The 21775-nt window shown below is 45.0% G+C and overlaps 1 protein-coding gene across 2 annotated transcripts in view; it reads right to left on the bottom strand.

Annotated features, from left to right (window-relative positions):
- ABCG1 (ATP binding cassette subfamily G member 1) overlaps window positions 1-21131 on the bottom strand; it is a 113173-nt gene extending 92042 nt beyond the window's left edge. Inside the window, exons 1-2 of one of the 2 annotated variants that reach the window (XM_069202602.1) lie at window positions 20948-21131; window positions 15277-15520 (exon numbers count right to left, since the gene is read on the bottom strand). In XM_069202602.1, coding sequence (XP_069058703.1) covers window positions 15277-15520; window positions 20948-21100 — 397 coding nt within the window. In that variant the 5' untranslated portion in view covers window positions 21101-21131. Of the gene's footprint in view, window positions 1-15276; window positions 15521-19413; window positions 19526-20947 lie in introns of those variants that run through there. The other variant, XM_069202603.1, reaches the window with a different exon arrangement.
- Between the last annotated feature and the right edge of the window lie 644 nt (window positions 21132-21775).

The raw sequence follows: 21775 nt of genomic DNA, 5'->3' as shown, positions 1-21775 counted from the left end.
GCCCGTCACTACTACTTCTTCATGGGCTCGCCTTTCAAAAATCCTTTGTTATCATTGGTAAATGCTTTACGTTTGTCCCTCCTTGGGGCAGTTTTTGTTACTGCTTTGGCCCTCGACCCCGTTACATGGATAATTGCACGTTTGCCGATACGTTTGACTGCAAGCAATCTTCTTTTTCCTTTTGTGTCTCTCCTTCGTGCTCATGCTGGCCGTGGCACTGTGAATTGACTTGCTTTACTTTACATTTTCAATTTATGTGGCAAGAAAAGTCAACTTAGAAATTTACAATGCTAATAGCTCTAACTCGAGCAAATGCGAGACCCATTGCATTGCAAATGCTCGTTTGAAACTGCGGACCTGGTTTCGGATCCCGGCAGTGCCTTTGACTGAAAAGCCATGTGATATTGGGCAACTCACTTTTTCTTTTATTATGAGTGGGCAATAAATCCCTGTGAAGCTGGTAACTCTGATTATTAGCTCCATAGGGATTACAAATCCTGCATGAACACTGCATATTGGGAGTGTTTGTTTAATTCAGACACATGACCCGATAAAAACAAGCAACATCTTTAGTGGAAACAGAGGGGGTTGGGAAGAAGGGGAGAGTCACATCAAACGCGGGCCCCCGCACGCATCCATCCACCGCAAAAGGTAAAGAAGGACTAGCCTTCTTGGGGGGGGGGCTCTTAAATAGCCCCCCACCAGATTGCGGCGGCCGGATCCGGTCATGGTCCGACGCAGACCCTACGTCCAACTCTGAGAAGTACTTCCGCCCCGGGGCCTCACGAGGCCCGGGGGTGGAAGTCCAGCCGGCCCCTGCGCACCTCTGGTGCGCCCGAGGGGAGTGCTGGGCCTCGGAGCCCCCGACCCCTAATGGGCCGCGACCCCCCACTCTGGAAGGGGCGCTTTACCCTTAGCCGAAACACAGGGGGTTGGGAAGAAGGGGAGAGTCACATGTGGCATCCATGGTTCTAAAGGTAATTTATCATTTCTCAGGGACTATCAAAGACCAAATTGCAATTTCCCAATATATTGCTGATGCCCATATTTTCTGTAACTCAAGAGGTGTGTGGAGGATTTTATTCACCTCTAATAAGCTGAAAAATGGGTGCTACAGAAGGCAAGCATTGACAAAGTAGGTCTAGCTTGCACTTGAGTCATGAATGAAATATTAAAATCATCTTGCTGCAGTCAAGAAACCAAGTAAAAAATAATGTTTTCGGTATAAAATGTATCTATAAGAAAAAAATAATTTGTGATGAGTCACAGCAATTTTGAAACTAAAATAGCTTTTTATGCATTTCATTGCAAGCACTTCTTTGGAGTCGGAACACGACACTAAATACTCCTCAAGACGAAGCCAGTGCCCACTCCACACATATGAATTGGCAACTACAGTCAGACTGAAAAGGGGTCCTACATTTTCTACAGGATCTATTTTCTAGCCCCTTTTCACAGCGCTCATGTGAAAAACAGTCTCTCCAGGGCTCCAAACGAGGTGGAAGTGGTGTGACAAAAATACTTCTGTGAGCTGATCTAAGGTGTGATGGACAATGTCTCAAATGAGTGGCTGTAGATTCTGAGGCAAAAGCATCCAATGAATGAAGGCGGTAACCCAAAGTTCGTTAAGGTACACGCAGACTACAATATGTGTGCCGTGAATGGTCTTAAGTATGAGCAAAAGTGCAAAAACTGTCTATCTTAATCAAAACAGGCATTAACTTTCCAACAAGCAGCAACACTCCGCAGGCCAATGGGATATAAGCATTTTCCAATAACAGGAAGTAGTCATTGATTAAGGCCAGATACCACAGTCACCAAGACATTCATCCTTCTTTCACACTTCCAGAAGCCCACCTGTTTCCCATTCTGTGTATATACACCAATACAGTGTTGCCACAACACCCGCCCCTCATTCACCCTGGCATCTCCCACTTGTTTGCAGAAGACTCGTACTGGGCCACCACAATCCTTACCCTTCGTCTGCTCTTCCCATCTGCCACTCCTTATGTGCACATGACACCATACACGCCAACAATACAATTATCTTTTCTCCCAGCTCTCCCTCGCCAACCACTTGTGTGCACAGGAGCCTAAAACTGGGTGCTCACTACACTAGTCCGTCTTTCACCGATCCCCTCTCCTGGGGGCTTACATGCTTAAAATCCAATACTGAGGTTGCCATTACAACCACCTTTACACTCTACCTATCTCCCACACCGTTTATGAACCTGGCACGGTAGTTCAGTTACATGGATAAAGTTCATTTTTTGCCCTGGAAAAATGCTTAAATTAGCCATGCATCCTGATGCCTCTTGATGAGAGAAAGTTGAAGGTATAGTAATATGTAGTTAATAATCCGACACTAATTTAGTCAGACGGTGAAAGAGGGCCTCTTGTATGCATTTGGTTATTGTGCTTGACTGATGCTTTCAGGTATGGCAGGCAGGTTTAGCTCACTGGACCCGGCGAAGATCAGACCAGGCTAGCGGTAGGTTTGTAAATGTTAGTGTGCCAACTATTCACATTTTCTAACTGTGAAACTGCCAACACTTACTAAAATGCACACGCATGTACAGATTAAGGTTGTAATAAAAAGCAATCACTGTCACAAAAATATATAACAGTGAAATAGTCTGTGACTTCGACGCCTGGGAATGGCAATCTATCCATCCACCCTCTATCCATCGATCCATCCATCGATCTATCCAATTCAATCACCCTCCCATTCATCCGTTATCCACCAACCGATCCATCCACTCACCACCTATCCACCCACCCATCCAACCAACCAACGCATCTATTCATCCATCCAATCACCCTCCCAGGCACCCATCCATCCGGCCCCATCGACCCACTGAACCATCCATCCAGCCATCCACCAGCCCATCCATCCACCCATCCAGCCATCCAGCCATCCATCCATCCATTCATCCACCGACCCATCTATCCAGCCATCCACCGACCCATCCTTCCGTCCATCCAACTAGCCAGCCAGCTAGCCACCCCGACACCGAACAATTTAGCCCAAGAATCACATCACCTCGCAGGTACGAGTAAGGGCGTTTATGAAATTATCGACGATGGCAAAAAGTGAGATAAGTGATACATCATTGGACAGAGAACTTGAACACTGCAGCTGTTGCATGCCGCCCTGTGGCAATGGTCCACTTGACCCATGACCGGTCAGATATTATATTTTGCCCCATTCTTCAGCACAACGAAAATAAAGAAGGGTGTGGACTTATGACGACCGTTGCCACAAATATTTAAATAAAGGATATATGTGGCGAAGCCCAGATGGTGCCCAAGGGTCCGATTCCTCTTTGCTTCTTCACAGCACAGTCTTTGTGCAGAGACAGATGATGTTTCTGTTGATAGGTTTAAACGTAGTCTTAAGCTGCAACAACTTGAAAGGCACCCTCCAATGCAAATCATGTTTGTATTTAATTTAGTGTAAACTTTTCTCTCACAAAGGTTACACGTCCACAATTGGACAGGCACTGTACCAACAAACAGAAACCCCCCGCCTCTGCCTACGGTTGCTGTGTCTTGTGGCAAAGTCAATTTTCACTGTCAAACTCCCATTTACCATAGCTTCCCTGCGGATATTCATTTTGGGGTGAAACTCCCAAATCAGGGGCTGTAGGGCGTCCGTAAGCTGTATGGACTCCAACGGGAAATTAGTCGTATCAAGTGGAAGGGGACTTTTTTGCCATTGTGTCCCGCCTCGGTGACATGTCAATTTGATGTAGTACTAAACAGGTCCTGGAGTTCAGGGGGTCAGGCAGTTGTCCTGTGACCACTGGCTGCTTCCCCTGAACCAGTCAAAAGGATTCCCCAGGTGAATGGGTGTCACGTGAACCCCATGCCATTTCAGAATCAGTTGCCACCTCATTTGAGGAGTCGGTAACTGGTTAGTAGTTTGCGACTGCAGTCACAAACCACTGCTACATTTTACACTAGATGGCAATGTGGAAGCAACGCCCCACATACGCCAATTCCAAATTTTTGAACCAAAACTCCGAGGAAAAGATACTAAATTAAAATAATTTAAATAATCCGTCGTACAGTTAGTGTGCAGATGACAAGGTCCTTCACAAAACCTGTGGGCTAAATGGCAGAAAATGTGAATGCATGTTAAAATGCCTGCACGCAGCAGAAAATGCTTCCCATTTATAGTTTCTACTGGAAGAGTTGGACTGTTGCCGGCTGAAAGATATCTGTCGTCCGTCTGGCATATGGCTGGCAGCGATGTACAAAGGTCGTGGCATCTGATATGGAAATGCCCCCGTGCAGACAAGGCAGCATATGCCCTAAACAGATGAAAACAATGCGCGCGAGCCCATCTGCTCCCACACTCAGCAACACCGACCCAGGCAGAGGTTTCTGGTCCTTCCGGGTGTATGCTGCGTACAGGCTCCTAGCAACTGCAAAGCGACAGCCAATCAGAGAGCACTTCCTCCCGCATCTACCGTCACAAACCAAGGTTACTGTCGTACAATGACCGAGGGTAACCAGAGGGACGGCGCTCATGCGGTACCTCTGCTGCAGTGCACCTGCTCCGGGAGAAAACAGGCTGGCGCTGTCTCCTTTTACAGGGATTACGCAAATAACCTGGAGCGAATTCTACTTTATATTAACAGCGATTAATAGTTTACTGTGGAATGAAACTATTCCGTGTATTGTGAGCCGCAGATCGGGAAAAAAGTTGCGTTTTTGGCGAACCAAAGTACCTCGTTTTCTTTGGGTAATATTACAGCATTTAATTTAGGAACTCAAAATTAGATGTGACATTTAGACTGTAGTATTGTACTATATGTTGTGTTTATAATGGGAAATATTGAGGCTTTAATATAAAAAGGCCTCCAGTCATAACGGAATGGGAACTTTTTAATCTTCAACCGATCTGCACAATATTGCTTGAGCTGAAAATAAAAGCGTCTTTTACACGGTGTTGCAGGTTGCTGTCCTATTTTATAATACTGATAATAGAAATTAACTGGCACACTACAACGTAGTAATTTAATCATCCTCGGAAGGATGCAAGGCTAAATCAGCCCTGCCAGGTTTCATGTTATCTGTAGGTGGAAGAGCTAATTGAGCAGCAACTGCTGAAATCACTGAACTATTTTACTCACCTCTTCAGGACTGAAGTGAAGAGGAGCCTACACTATAATTATCTACTCTGACATCCGTGGGAGCCTCTGGATAAGGGGTGTTTCTCTTCCTTTAGATTATATTATTGGACTCAAAAGAGTCGCATGCAAGGAAGGCCTTTCTTCGAGACACAGAAGAACAGTGTCTTATGGCTAAGCGGAGAGGAGCATAACTTTGTAGCAGGGCATTCAAAATGAATTATTCTTTTTGGGTTCTTCAACAATAGTTGGAAGATTCAAAGATAGTGGATCTGTGAAAGAGTGTGCCTAAAGAGTGAATGGCGGTCATCCGCAGATGATCAGGAGATGAAGAAACCGAGGGGAGCCTTTTAATCACAAGTTTATCCGCCTGGAATAATTCTTAATAGTACCCAAGGAAGAGCTGTGGTGTATGCATATAAGAGGACACAAAACTATTGAGCTCTATAGGTCACTGATAATAGTACGTGGATTTAGATACCCGGGCTTCAGACAGGAATCATCCTAAAGGATTTAAGTCGTAAATTCTGAATAACACACTTAAGAACTACAAAGGGAGAACAATATTCCTAACAAATGAAATGAGGGCTAATGCCTACCACCAAATCTTCAAGGTAAGTGTATGTGAGTAGATATGTACTATTATAATCTTCATATCTACCTTGCTTGACAGTATATTTCGAAGTACACAGATGTGTATTTAATAACAGCACTTCTATACTTACCTACATATACTTACCTTGATGGTATAGTGTAAGTCAATATCTTATACTCAATATTGTTGCCGGTTGATACATAATAACTTTTGATTATGACATAGGTCCTTCTTGAGTCACTTGAGATTTAACACTCAATCCCTGCTTAGGTTTCCTCCAGTTCGTCTGTCCACAAGGATGGTTGCTTATTTGCTGATATGGCCAACAGTCTCTGCAACAAACTCCTTTTCAAGCTCATTGTCTCAGCGTCCTGGGAAACACACCAATACAAAAATGTCCGCAGTGCCCTGGGACTGATGTTACCGATGTATCCCCCTCACTAGTTTATAGAGGAGGCCTTCTTCTGGGCACAGCTGTCCATCTGCTCCTTCCTCCAGACTTCAAATCTGAGTTTCCTTTTTTCACTCCCTCCTTCTATTTTTTACACCTTCTTTACTTGGGAGTAAATCTATCTTCCCTTTTTCTGCACATCACCCACCCATGTTCTCCATGTTCTCCATTCCCGTAATATAATCTGGCGCTGAGTAGTCACAAGATCTTCCAAGTACCAAATTCGACTGGATAGTAACAAGAAGGTACAAACGTTCAACGTAAGGCAGCACATTTATAGTTTGTTCGATTATTCACAATAACACTGTGAACACTGATGCTCGCCTGATACTCAATCTTCCCAGTTCCTCCTCGGCCAGTGCTATGTAGAAGCAACTACACTGGCTACCGGTGAAGAAACGCATTGCCTTCAAGACTATGCGATTAACACACAAGGCGTTATATACCAGCAGTACGGATACACATTAATGAACAAACTTTTAAGTCAGTGTCCTGCCTCTGCTGTCTGGACATCTGTCTTTTATTGGTCAATCAAGGAAGCAACTATTCGGAGAAAGTGTATCAACGCTGAAGCCAAAGCTTTACTGCATATAAATAAATACGAATGGTACGAGAGTAGGCAGAAGAGGATAAGGGTTGTTTCTAAGAGTATTTGCCTGCATCATCTGTCTGTATCTGTTGTGTAGCTCAGGTTTCACAAGCTTTCATAAACATCTGACTGATGTCACAGCTGGGTGGTAGTTTGATATTTCAGAGGAAATACAGCCAAAGAAGAAATTTAAACAAACATCCAAAGTACACGTCTTCTACTTGCGGCTTGCTTGTTAAGTGTCACCCTGAGCAGTTGTTGCCCCCGCATTCCTGCCTGTGTGTGCGTCACGAGCATTGCAAAATATGTATGTAGAGACATATTTCAATAATGCTAATCCTGTTGGAGCCGCTACGCATTTAGACATGCAACAAGTTGAAGCCGACCTGGGTCATGTCTGGCCATTTTAACAGACTATATTCAGACAATAGACCATGCATGCTAGTGAGGGGTGAAATGGATTTCCTATCTCTAGTTCTTTCATAGATTCAGATGATATTTGCATATTTCCCCCACGTCAAGCTCGGAATCCCTACGTTACAGGTAACTTGTTCTTTTCCAGAAATCAGACAATTGGTGTAAAATGTCCACTGTGGGATGAGAGTACTGGTATGGTGATGGATGCCTCACTGATGAGACCTAAGTAGGTTGAAAACCAATCCAGGGTTGCTCGTGTTCGTGTCTGGAGGAGGCCTGGCAGATAATTCAGGCTGTACTGTTCACAATCCAGCAGGACTCAGACTGGTGTGCATATGACCGGTGTCTGTGTAGAGTGGCAGACTGAGCAAAAACTGATGTTCTAGAATGTGACCCCAGCGAAATTGTCAGAAGCTGAGATTAATTCAAGCATTCCTTCCATGAAGTTGTTACTGGCAGCAAACGCCTTTTCAATGCACTGATCATGCTTAGTAAAATGAATTATTTCTTACGTACAGTATTGATTACATATTCAGCTTCCTTACCCTAGACACTGTGCAGCAGTTAACCAGCAAGATATAAATCACATGTCAGGATGCGTTAAGTATTAATAACTTGTATTTATCCATGTAACTAGTAATTATCCTATATCATCATCTGCGGATTCTCCAGACTCACCAGCCATTCAGGTATTTTTCAAAGCTATAGAAGTATGTTTTAATACTCATATAGTGCAAATCCAGTTTGGGAGCAATGGAAATCTGCATGACAAAGGATGATGGAAGAAGATTTGTGAGTGTGGGGACAGAATCTACCCTTTATTAGTCCCAGAAGGGCAGTGTGAGGATGCTTACCAATGAAGAAATGTGCTCAACTGTTGTCCGCACTGCTGGTGCGATCGCACAAGCCTGGTACATGAATGGTGCAGTCCTGGAATCTGGGTGCATGGTAGGTGGGGGCTTGTCTTCTGGATGTTTCCATTTTGCTTTTGTCAGCTTCCGACAGGGCCCTGGCATGCTCAGTCTTATTCCTCCCATACTCTGATATTTCAATTCTTCTTGGAGAACCATTCTGATACTTCCTTGGCAGCACAGATATAGCAAGGATGCCATGGGCCCTAATACAAGCAGTGAAACGTATCACCTCATCCTTAGATTACGTAGTAAGATGCAGCAATAGTGTGGTGTAGTAGGCACAACACCTGCTGCACTAATTATAGCTACAGCTCTGCCCTCTATGTGATGAAACATGCTTTAAAGATGATGCATGCTTGGAGGAGGGGTCTACATAGATCGACCAGGACAGCAGAAATATAGCTGAATTTCCTCCAACCTTTGATAAGAAATGAAGCAGTCGCAGAGGTTGTATTAACTGCAGTTATGGACACCTTACTTCGTATCAGCACTATAGGTAGGCTCAGACCTTCTATAGCTTCTTTGCTACCTGCATCACTAGTCAACGCATCATGGTAGGGTCATTCACTCACCTCCGCAATACGCTAGCCGACTATGATGTATTTGTTTCTCTTGCACTGTCGTCTAAATTTCCACCTCGTAGGCACACTCTATCACTGGGATTCGGAATGAAACTACTCACAGTAAATGTAAGCACAGGAAACAAGAATAAGTGCCAATGAGCAGGAACCATCTAGACAATCCGACATGGAGACTCAAAGTATTTTCACTACGGCGAGGGGGTCAAGTGGTGGAGGCTAATGACCAGGCGGGAACTAAACAAATCTATCTGGATAGAAGAAAGAGTGAATCCTCGAAGAGTGAAAAAAGCACTGAGGACAAATCCAGCACAAGATCATTAGAAAGCACCCCGAGTAGAAAAGAACATTGGGGAGACTGGGTGAAAACATACTGAGAAGACCCAAAGGTGCAAAAATGTAAACTAAATATGGCAAAAGATGTGAAAAGTAAACCACGAATTTACACAAGGAGAGCACAGCCTATAGATGAGCAGAGCACTATGAGAATTAAATAAACGAAGAGTAGGCAAATTATGAGGAATAAGACTGATCACAGAACGGTTTAATGCAGTGTTGCGGTTGTAAAGCAAAGTTTGGTTTACTTTTAGAGAAACTGTGGTTTGTCTTTTTTACACCAGTGCAAAGCTTGTGTAATATGGTCATAGTAGTTAAATCCATTCGAAAATTCATCACAGGGAATGTTTGCAAAATGAGTAGATACAACAAGAACAAGTATACTTGTGTCAGAGCTACCTACCTGTTGTTTGCACAAGATGAGGCTTATTTACAACATGGTTATCTATACACAATACAGGATACAGGCTGCCACAGATCAGTGTGTAGTGGTGCACCCTTAATGATCCCAATAGAAAGCTCTCGCTGACTCCTAGTATACTGCACCCTGCACTCGCTCTGGAGTTGTGAGATACCTGGTGACATTTGTATTTTAGTTCCCAGAGTTCTCATATAAAAGTGTCTTCTTAAAAGAAAGGCAAGCTACCATAAATATACCATCAAAAATGTCTTAGACCTGTATTCTGCAAGGCATGGGTAACTCCGGAAATCTGGACAGACGTGTCAGAGCACAGCGGTCTAGCGAATGAAATGTACTCAAACTCTATGCCTATGGCGACAGAATGCTTTGGTACGTAAAGATTTAGATGTGAAGAAAGGTAGGCATCCCCCTAAGTCTTTTGGCTGTTTCCCGAGCCTTCGATGGCTTTTAAGGTAGATGGGAATGAGCTTGAGCCGAGGTGAGTGGTGGCCTGTAAGAGGTGGGGCTAAAGAGTGTACTATGTGCCTCTCTAAAGTTGTTGATTCATCTGTCTGCTGCTCTTCCTGCCCTGTGATTTACTGGGTCTGCGGAGTGAACCATTGAAGCATCTTAACATGTAATGCAATTGGGAGGGGCACCAACAAAATTTCTTATGGAGAGTCAAATAATCCAGACAAGTTGCTTCCAATGCAGCCTTTATTTTCTTCCATACATTGAAAAACAGCCAACGCGTTTCGTTCACCACATGTGAACTTCCTCAGGGCATTAATGCTTTATAAGAAACGCTGTAATCTCCAAATATATCAATTTGACAGATTTGACTTAGTGTATTCACTTGCAATGTCCATTTATATCATGTATAGTAACTCCAATTTCAGATAAATTGCACTCTAAATAGCCATGATAAGCCACCCTCATAGCTACCCAGGTCGCTCAGTAAGACGCCATGGTAAATCTTAACATGTGCTGTGGCAGGCATTAAAGGTTTCAGGCCTTATACACTGTTGCTGTTCCCTGCTGTACCGGAAACGGAAATGTATCTGCCTGCGGTGTTGAGAGTGAGGTGGTCTGGAGGCAAGACTGACATTGCAGGGCAAAGCTTCTAGACTCTACCCCAGGTTTGGTCACTAGTGTTGAATTGGTTAACAGCAGGAAGGTCGCCAGGTGTGTCACATATGCTCCTTCCCTGATGTTTTAAAATTCTGGCAAAAGGCAATTATATTGCAATGAATGTCACTCTGTGTTATTCATTATAGAATTCGAAATGTTCATGTTGAATCTTCATTGTGTCCATTAAACATGGTCAGGTTCTTGTCACCGACAAGCTGTCTGGTAATTTAAGGCCGTTGTGGCCCTATCCTCAGCCGAGAGTGCTTACTTCAGATATCCTGTCTCCCCTTGGGATGCTAAAAATACCTGCCTTGTGCTGAGGCAGCATTTAAGGCTGATTCTGCTCTTACCATCCATGAACCCTTTTCTGTAGAATACACCAGCCATCTAACAGCACAAAAGGCCTTCGTCTCCCGGGAAGGTAATTAAAAAATGTACCATGTGACATCCCAAGAGCTGAGCGATCCGGCCCGGTCTCAAGAGGAGCCTCATCTCCCAGTGGCGTTCTCCTCCGAGACTCCATCTTGTCTTGCTCAGCGAGGACAGGCAGCAGTGCGTAGGTAGGCACTTCCTCTCGGTGTTTTACCACAAAACTGTGGCCTCAGTACCCTTTGCTGAAAATATTGCTTCACTGGGTTTAGTAACAGAAGCTCCACACTAGGTGGAGTGGTATTTTTCTAAATGATGTTTGGGCTACGATATCTATGTCAGGACATATTTTTGTTATCAGTAATCTGATATACAACCCCTCCCCTCATAGTGTGCCATCCTTTGAGTTCTAATCCATCCGTTTTCTTCCGACGAGCAGTGGACACAAAACCACAGAGGAACGTAAGAATTCACAGTGCCTGGTTTGCTCTTCGGGCCTGTGCTCCTCATAAATTTTGGCAACAAAATTGTAGGGTTCCTTTATTTTGTGTACAGTGTTGTGAATATTGTGTGGTGGGTAGTGCATGGGGAGATGTAGTCATGGAGCAGTGAGTTAATCTACTGTAAAGGTGTAGCATTCATCCGGGTAGCCTGTGCAGTGACACCGGGGCCCAAGACCTTTAGGGCCCACTGCACCCCAATTACGGTTGTTTTTAACTACCCAGCTGTGGAACAGGGGAGGCATTTTCCAGGCTTGCATCGGTTGCACTAGCGCGGGACTGTTCACGGTACAGCAGGGCCCTCGGCTGGCTGAATGAGCTGGGGTTAGGCACCTTTCCTGGACTAAGAAAGAGCGCCCTCAGCAGGGCATTACTGTAATGAATTTCCAACGTGAGCAAGTGTGATTTGAGACCAGTCCGGTCACGTCATTCCCAAGCAATATTTCCATCACCGAGCTTAGTAAGGGTTGATCAGCCGAACTTAAACCGGTCACTAAGGTTCGAGCGCCGCGAAGCCGCAACGTGCATGCTGCAACGCGCATTTGGCACACGATGATTTCATCATCTCCTAAGTAAGTATGCCCATGTAATTGGCTTCAAGTGGGCGTGTCACTTCCTTCTCCAGCGAGCCTGGCAGGGACAGACCTCTGAGTGCTAACCTAGTGCCAAGCTGGAAAAGGTGTCAGGGAATCTACCAGTAACGTGCCAGGGTGAGCACCCGCTTCTGTCCATGCCTCCCGACCGAGGACAAAGGGCACCTTCAAGAGTACATGTCACTGCCTCTAAATTCACTTCTACTGATAGAATTTACAGCTGTATTAGGAGGTGTGAGGCACATACCGCCTTTCAGGCCCATCTGAACCTGGGTTCTCCAGCAGATTTCAGGAGGGAAAGCCTAGAAGGGAGTTAGACTGACCCAGATGTGGGCATTCCTGAGTCGCTACCATTGAACACTCATCATTTCAGCCCAAAGCTGATCCATACAACTCGGGTTTCCCCGTCCTGGAAGCACAAGTGCTTTGCATTCGGTAAGAAGGTCCGGGTTCAAGGAGATCCAGGTTCTGGGGCGTTTCTTGGTCAGTAAGACTGAAGGGTGTGTGAGCTTCAGATTTCCCAACAAACACATATACTGCTAAAATACATTATAGGACAAGCAGGGCACATGAGAGGGAGAAAGGGGCAGTTGAAAGAGAGAGGAATGTGGATTAGAAGGGTTATTAAGTGAAGATAACACAATATTTTGTCAAATACCCAACATTTATGAATACTTTCAAAGCAGAAAGGGAGGGTGCGTGGGTGTATTTTTTATCTGTGTTTATGTAAGCATTTCTTGTGAAATCCGACAAACACCTCACCTTATCCGACCTGGCATCTGTACCCAACTATTTATATCCAGAAAATCAATTTATTTGGGGGGTGGGGGGATAACACCCCAAACATCCCCTCTGACGCTACGCCCTTGTCCAGATTGCCGGGCCCTCCACAAGGTCGTCCCGACTGACTAATGTAACTTTTATTTTAAACAGATGTGTTTCATGTCTATTTTTTGCCAACGTTTTCTACTTTATACAAATGTACATAGTACATGAATAAAAAGGCAGGGTTGGCACCTTTCATTCTGTAAACATGTTCTTCCTGTTAAGACCCCCCACCCCACGATTTCATGCAGCAGGTCTATGTATTTAATCCACACTTCCTCTGGATAAAGGTGGGCAAACACATATTTTCGGACTGGACAGAGAGCACAATAAGAGCTCTCTCTTTGCACCTGGAATAGTGCGATCAGCTTGGCCAGAGGGGTTTGTTTTCAAGGTGTACGTCCACAATATAGTGCAAAAGGCCTTTCACGGATGCCTGTGTCAATTTGTTGGACTGACACACAGTTACTGTGGTAAAACATATGTATGCTTCATTTTCAGTCCTTGTGACGCATATGCTGTGCTTGTCAGATTGAACCTTCCTAGTTTTAGTCCCCATTTCACTCAGATGTTTTAAAATGAATACACGAGCCATAAATAAAAATGAGGAAAGCAGCCAGTTGAAAAAACCCTTTAAATTCCGGGAAAGGCTCATACCTTCAAAGAAAGGGCTAAGGATATCCGAGGCGACACTAAAGCAGGATCTGTGGTTGTATACAGAACAGTAATGTGACGGATACGGGTGAGTGACCTTATTGTAACAACAAAGACGGAGCTGGAGACTAAGCAAGGCCTACACTGGCAGAGATGGGCCTGGAGGTCCTTACCTATCCTCCGGGTCCATGCCAGCGGCACATACCACGTTGGGGTACTGAAGCATGTAGTACTGTGCACCAACACTGCACATGGATCGTCACATGTGCCCCACCAACCATCTGAGACCTCTCAGGTGAAATCATGGCAGCCCCTATGACCAGCATGTAAATATGAGCTGGTTCTCATCCATGTTCTCCTCAAGGGGAAACCAAGCAGGAATAGAGGTTACCCACGCTCTCTCGCTCCAGCGTCATACTGACACGTACCACCGCCATAGATGGAACTAAGGGTGGGTGTACAGGAGGTCGTGGCTGGGTGTCAGTGTGCTTGTTTCTCCACTGGCAGCTCTTATAGGTACAGGACCACAGCAAAAGCTCCAATGTTTGATACTTTAGGGCTAATGGAGCTCAGTTTCCTAATCTCAAGGGAAGAACAAGGTTCTAACTATACCCAGGCAAAATTTCATTTACACTTGTGTAAACTTGCATGATTTCCGAAATGTCATGTTACATGAATTGCTTGAGATTTAGCCAGTACATTATATTGCGTAAATGAGATTTCGGGTGGGTAAAAATTCTATCTCAGGAGCACTGAAACATAGCAAACAAACACAACGCAAACGTCTGTATTTTGGTTCACGTGATTTTGAGCTATTATTTAGCGCGCAATGTGTCCTCATGCCACAAAGAGCTGCAAAGACACATTTCGTGGTCAAATATTAGCACACAAGTCAAGACCAGCATTTCCCATGATAACATGTAATTATGTGTACCTTTTTGTACAGTTTGCGTAATTTTTGCAAAGAAAACTATGCAAGTTTCAACCCAGCATAGTTATAAAACGTTGTCACCGAAAGCCACACTTTGGTACACACAAGGGCACATCATTAATAGCTTATGACCTCATTTGGATAACACATTCATCACAGAAAGCACAACTACAGTGTTGCCATTCACTTTATTACTTTGCATAATTCCTATCAATTTCATCCTGGACAATATAAACACTTTAAGAAACAGTCAGAAAGACAGCAGCACTTCACTCTGAGATAAACTGCACAGACACCAATTTACAAATTAACTAGAAGACCATTCTAAAATGTCGCTTACATTGGACTCCTGCGACTTCAAGTATACTTTGGGATTACAGTGCTTTGCCCAGAGGGCAGCTGAAAAGCACTTTAATCCTCACAACAGTAATTTAAATGGGGAGGTACTCTCCGGTACTGAGTACCCGCACTTCTCAGCACTGTTGCAATCAGTGCTTTACATGGAACTGAACAAGTGCAGGTACTCACACTTTAAGGTACCTGTTTGCTCCTGAGAAGTGCCTGTACTCTCCCATTAAATGTATTGAAGCAGCACTGAGAAGTGCAGGTACTCTCCATTTCAAATTAAAGAAGTGCAGGTACTGCGTACCGGACAGTACCTGCCCATTTGAAGCACTGTTGCATACATTTAGTGGGAGAATACCGGCACTTCTCAGGAGCAAACAGCTGGCCTAAATACTGAGTATCTGCACTTCTGTATTTCGATTTAAAGCACTGGCTCGGAGATAGTTTCGAGGCATCGAGTTATTGTGCACTGAGTCCCGGCGCAGCTGCTGACACACAGGGTGCTCTTACCTCGCTTCTTCCACCAGGGCCCCTCGGGGATGGAGAAGGACAGGTCCTTGAACTCGATGTTCACAGCCGGCCTCCGCGGCAGGTAGGAGAACCTCTGGGCCTCGGTCAGGCTGTTGTCCACCTTCTTCAAGTGCCCGTTGAGCAGCGGGGTCTCCTGGCCTCCGGGGCCGTTGGAGACCACTTCGTCCACGGACACGCACACCGACTTGGGCTCGGCCATGGCTGGGGTCGCGGTGCCGGCGCTCTAGGAAAGAGAGGAAGAGGAGGGTGAGAGGAGGCTGCGTCAATCTTCTTTTAAATAAGCACTCATATTAAACGGAGCCCTGGGAATCCGGATCGATTGAAGTATGCAAGTCAGCGGAGTGTGGCCGTCCAAAGCTATTTATGATAGCGCTTAGCTGCAAAAGTGCGCTTAAGTTGGTAGACTGGCAGAATTCCCTTATCTCATTTCTACACTTCGAGGCGCTATGGAACAGGGTTCAGTGTAGACAGTGAGTCACTGAGGCAATCAAGTTCCAAACAGCACAGAAAAATCGTGGCTATGCAAGCCTAAATAAACCCTTTATGCCAGTGTTGCAGCTGGCAAGGGCATCAGCAGGAGCCCACTAGAGTCTGTGGACGGCTCCCTGCGGACGTGCCCTTGCAACATCCATCAGCGGTTTAAAGACAGAGTGAATCCGGTGTTGTAGTGCCATGGGGACAGAGGCGCTAAAAATACTGATCCACTTTAGCCAGGTACCCCCTTTCAAAAGGTGTCACAAGAGTCAATTGCCGTTCATCAGCACCAAGCACTATATTTGGCACGTGTATAGCACATACTGCCACATTCAGGTCGCCTCAGAGTGCTGAAAGGACACGGTTATATGTACTCTATGTCCAATGCTGCGGAGGCTGACTGCGGTGCACGCCCCCAGGGCCGAGTGAAAGGCCGGAGTGTGTTCAGAGGGCAGTGCCCAGTTCTGAGATACCGCCGTTTTGTAGCGAAAGCTGAGGGCATGTTCTTTCCCACGGAAGCCACTTGGCGCCCATTATCGCAACGTTCTATTTCACAATCTATTCCCACAGACTTTTGACTTTTCTGTAGAGTACAACTCGGTTCATGGTAACATAAAAGGTATTTCTGGCCACCGCTCCATGAGAATGCCATTAAATGCGCCCTGTGACTACAGGGGTGAGTAGTTTGGATGAATGACTTCGGGAGCCTGGCTATGAAAAATGCAGCAGGTAAGGGGCCACCGGGGCCAAGGAGTCTGAAGGGATCACTGCTCCACAATTGTTTCCACTACCGATTAGGGACTGAGGAGTACACTTCCACCCCCTGCCTTGGGGCCTGTGCACCCACTCACGCCACAGAAAAGCATTTGGCTGCAGGGGTTACACATTCTTGGCACAGTCACGCAAATACTTCGCATTCCTGTGTGGCATGAATGAATGAATTTATTCATTCATTCAGTGGTATGAGAGGGCAGTGGTAGTTCGTCAATATAGCCCAGTGGTGCGAACAGTAACAAGGAGCGTCGATACTGGGCAGGCACCAAGTCTCACCCTGTCTTTACTTGAAGACTTTCTAAGAAATGTTTGGTTTTCTTGGCCTGGTCTTGTTTTACTAGTCTCAAACGGCTCTTCCTCCTCCTAGGAAGAAGCCACATTAGATAAACTATGGCCAGAACCTGGTCAGGCAGCCGGTAAGATAGCTCAGTGGAATAAGTACCTGCTCACAGATAATAAGTTCACAGATTGTGAGGGCTGCCTCAGCCTCTCATCTGCCTGGATCTAACAAAAGGAGTAGATCAAGATGACTAAATATATTCCCTAATATACATGTGCTTGGAGATAATTCTGTTTGTTGTCGAGCGCTATATAGGTCGTAACTGATTCATTCAATCACATACAACACATGGCACCCATCAGTGTGGAAGGAAAGAGGAACTTTCTGGCAACGAATGATATTTTTAGGTGAACACGGGTGCGATATGAATGAGGAGCACCATGGTTGAGCCCTTGCAACCCCACCCATGTTTGTAAAAGAGAGTGAAGGAGTTTCTGAGGCTCAAGGCAATCGTGAGGCCACATTTTAGCCAGAAATGTCTATAGGAGCAGTGGTATGTTCTGCGGTGTTCTGGATGCAGAGCTGAGTTCAATCAAACTAGTTTTCATTTACGTTTTTTTGAGCCAACAATGGTTAATATTCATGCAAGGTGATGACAGTGCGTTTTACAAATACATTTACGAAAACATACTGACCAGATAGTGACCACCAGGATAAAGTCCAGCACCTGACGATTAGATATAACCAGAAAATAGTAGTAACAGATTTTTAAGTAGTGCTTAAATACGATATTTGTGTTTGCTTCTAAATATATCCGATAGTACTCAATATATTAACACTGGAAGGATGAAAGGCTGAGTCGGCCCTAACGGAACCTGCAGGCAGTACACAGATACTAGCAGCAAACGCGTACTTCTCCGAGCCTCTTGAGAATATGGCCATGGAACTATGCATTAAACTATGCAGCCTCCGGGACTAGGTAGCAGAGAGAGTCAGCAGAGGTGGTTACTGTAGGCCTTCGAGTGTTCTGGCAGGTTTTCATCGCTATTATCGAGTCTGTAATATGAAACCCACGACAACAGTGCGCCAGGCGTCTGATCTCACTGCACTTAGGTCCACCTGCGCGTCAACAACAACAACCCTAGCCCTATCACTGGAACTCTCAGGAGAGAGGCCAAGTATTGCATGGCCGCGGAAAAAGAACGCACCTCTGAAATGTCAGGCCGTGGCAGGAATGTTCCAGGGAGGTGGGGCGGGGGCATGAGGTAATATTGTGTGTGCAGTTTTGAAATCACAATATTTAACTCAGGAAGGCAGAAAACCTCTCCTCCCTCTTCCCCCTATTAAACAGATGCAGTCAGGAGCAATGGATCATTTCAAGGCAGCGCACGATGGAACAGAATAGGCGTTCCACTTAAACACACATATATTCCGAGAATGTGTGGCTTTGTGACTTAGTACCCACCCAAAGAAATGAGGGTTATTTATACCTAATTGTGGTATCCTGCGTAAATCTGTATCTCGCTCTTCCACATTTCCCATTTGTATTAAAGCTGTGAGAACTTTCAAAAACTGACAACCTCTAGTAAATTTTGTAAATGTACAAACATGGCATTTACAACTATGGACTCTCGAATGATACGTGCCACTTAAAATCGGCATTTATACAGCTATCTATACTGTTTTACGTAAAGTTTCGCATAACAGTATAGCGCTTTACTCCCATTTTTATGGCCCCGTGGCGTTTTCGGAATCACAGATTTTTTTAACAGATACGATTAACTTTTGTGGTCACTGAATCTGAGGCACGGGAAACGGCATAATTTGCCCACGATCACACAGTGAAGTCGCGACTAAATGAGGATTATGTGACCCGCCTGCTCGCGATACAAGTATTACCATACAAGGTCGAGATTTCCAACTGAGTTCCCTCCTGAAGTGTACAAAGGACGATTTCGGCTAGCCAAAGTGCACGGTACGCGCCTCTTACGCAACTCTCTCTCTGACTTCTAAGCAGGCGCAGTGTTGACGCCATGGTTTGTTTTGCTAAAGTCTGTAGAACAAAACCATAAGAGTAGCAGTTGTTCAACAACTATGTCTTATTGCAATAGGTGAATTGGTCCTTATTACGCAATACTTATGAAGCAGCCACAATTAGAAAGGACATCACCGTATGCTAACCTAATATTTACAAACTATCCGGGACAATTCAGTACATGTCGTGCACAAGAAAGCCACACAGAATGATCCGCTTTGTATTAACAATCGTTCTATCAGATCAAAAACAATAATTCAGCCCAAAAATATCCCAGCGATCGCAACCACATTGGCATACGTCATTTCACTCTCCTAAAAAACTACAGAGGCAATTTCCATTGTTATCAATAAACTAACTGGAAATCTTAATACAAAGTTATCTTTTAGTAAATGCAATAAAACGCACCCCATACAATTAATAATTTGTACAATATTTATAATCGTTACACACCGTGTGCAAAAAACAGCATACAAAAAATACATATGACTGTGGAAATGCCACGCTAATCAGGCAGACTTCCGGGCGACGTTTTGTGATGTTCAAAACCCACCTGCCTATTGCCACAAAGCAGCGATTGTCCCGGCAGAGGAAAGGATTGGTCCCATGACACGCAATGGGCTTGAGCAAAGCACTCTGTCGGTTCTATTCTGAAAGCAAAGGATGCAGTCGGAACGGACCGCGCATGCGCAAGAAATCTCATAATCCGTATTTTTTCCCCAATGGAGGTAACTATCGGTCAGGACAGGCAGAGCATCTGTCCTAATTTCCATGGTGCAGCTAGAGACCACAGGCTTGGGCAGGGCATCCGCGCAGAACAAGAACAGCTAGGACACATGGGGACCATAATCCACATAATTACGACAGCATGCCCATATTTAATAAAACATTCAAATACCATTCATTAAAACTCTGCTTTGCCTTTAGTCACACCCGAGTCACGTTTTTCTTCTCTCTAATTACAGGGCTGCAAAATATTTTGTCACCGTCGCTGACATGATTTATATAAAGCACATTCTCGTGAGACATATTTCCGTAATAAAAAAAGTCAGCAATTGTTGGGGTGTATGTCACCGCCCTGTATCCTGTTCCTAAAATGATGTCATGTACGCTGTATTATAATGCTCACGTTTCAGCCCTAGATACACCTGTCTGCTACACGGCGTGACGTCACTGCAGAAGTAGAAGAGCGATATTTTATTGCACGGGATGCAGAGAACCCTGCCCCACTCCACTTTCATCCCATGCACAGGGTGTCTGTAGTTAGTGTCAGCAAACCCTGCACTCGGACCCTCCCATCAACAAAGCAGTCACATCTTCAGTAGGGGTGGCGCAAGCACTGCTCTTTTTATCGTGACAATCAGGTTTCCTTACCCTGACTTGGTACGTCCTGTTCAGCTGGTGTTCGTCGTGTTTGGTACTATTTTACTGACACACATTTCAGCATACCTTGTTTTACAATAAACACAATTGGGCTGGTACGAGGAAGGCTCCATTAGTTTGCAAACTAACTAACAACATTCATGTTTCTTTGTCATTTTCTGGTTCTCCGATTGATCAGCGCCTCTGAAAGGACAACGGTACAAAGTGTATGGCAAACACAGGATAGGGGGAGTCTTTTATGATCGACCACAAAAACTAAGTCGGGGGAAGTGAGTGGACTGGGTAGTTAGAAAAAAACAGAAGACACATACAGGCTTTTATGACACTGACAACACCACTACAATGAAGTAAACACATGCCTGATCACTAGCAAGGCACACATGCATCGAGGCAGTGCAGCCAAGCACCCCCGCCCACCACCCACACAGACAAACCCACATAAGCTAAAAATTACAGCTAAAGAGGCCACGCAATTCGAGACCTTTTCATAATCACCATCATTAAAAACTGTCATGAACACCCACTATAACAATAATAATAGAAACAAAATCCCTTTACTGTTAAAACCATGTAAGTGGCAGACACTTGTTAAAAGACTTGCTAATGGGGGGAAAGGGTGGGGGGGGTGGTCTCCCGACTGGCACATGAACACTCCTCAGATGTCCTGTGAAGGCAAGTCATCAAGCTACAAAGGAAAAACTCACCATGGAGGTTCCTGCTGAAAAAGCTGCCACGAGGCAAGCCATTCCTCGGCGGATAGGGAGTCCGGGCTCTGCTGCTGCCCGGGTGATGCTCCAGTGCCTGCCCGCAGCCTCTCGTGCCAGAGTCTGTAGCTCTGTGTACAACACAAGCTCCATCAGCACCGCGGCTACTTCACGCTCCTTAGGCGACGTCACCAACTTTGCGCCGCCGCCATTGGCCTAGAATCCGCAAGGGGCGGGGCCCGGCAGCTGCAGGTACCAGCGCACGTGCTCTTTGTTTTGACTTGAGTGTTATTTGCTTGTTGTCAACGAAATGGAAGAAATACTCTGCTTTGCCGCGCTGGTGTCAGCAAACTTCGTGTTGGCTCATATTGGCATTTGCTGACAGATGGGAAAAGACGCAGTTCAGAGTTTTTAACCCCTTCGCTGTTAGGCCTCCCACCCCAAGCATGTTTTTTGCCTATTTGGGGTAGTTCGTGTTTAGTTCCCCATAACTGTTTGTCCACTAAGCTATACGTGCCAATTTGCATCCCTTTTTCCCAACATCCTGAGGGGTCTTGAGGTGCCCAGGGTTTGTGGATTCCCCTGCAAGGGACCCAGAAATTGGCCATAATAGAGCTAAATGTTGTGTTTTTTGTGGGAACAATGGGAAAAAAGTGCTGCAGAAGAAACCATCTGTTTTTTTTACCTGCAAATGGTATCAAGGACAGGTTTGCAGTGATAAAATAATCTTCATAGCTTTCAGGAGCAGGCAGACTACAATAAAAAAAATAAAAAAAAAAAAAAAACTTTTCCAACATAGTTTTGGTATTTTTCCTGACATACCCCATT

Source organism: Pleurodeles waltl, chromosome 8 (genome assembly GCF_031143425.1).
Source record: "Pleurodeles waltl isolate 20211129_DDA chromosome 8, aPleWal1.hap1.20221129, whole genome shotgun sequence".
NCBI lineage: Eukaryota > Metazoa > Chordata > Amphibia > Caudata > Salamandridae > Pleurodeles > Pleurodeles waltl.
Note: the sequence above shows the minus strand (reverse complement) of the source record. Positions and strands in the feature narration are given on the sequence as shown.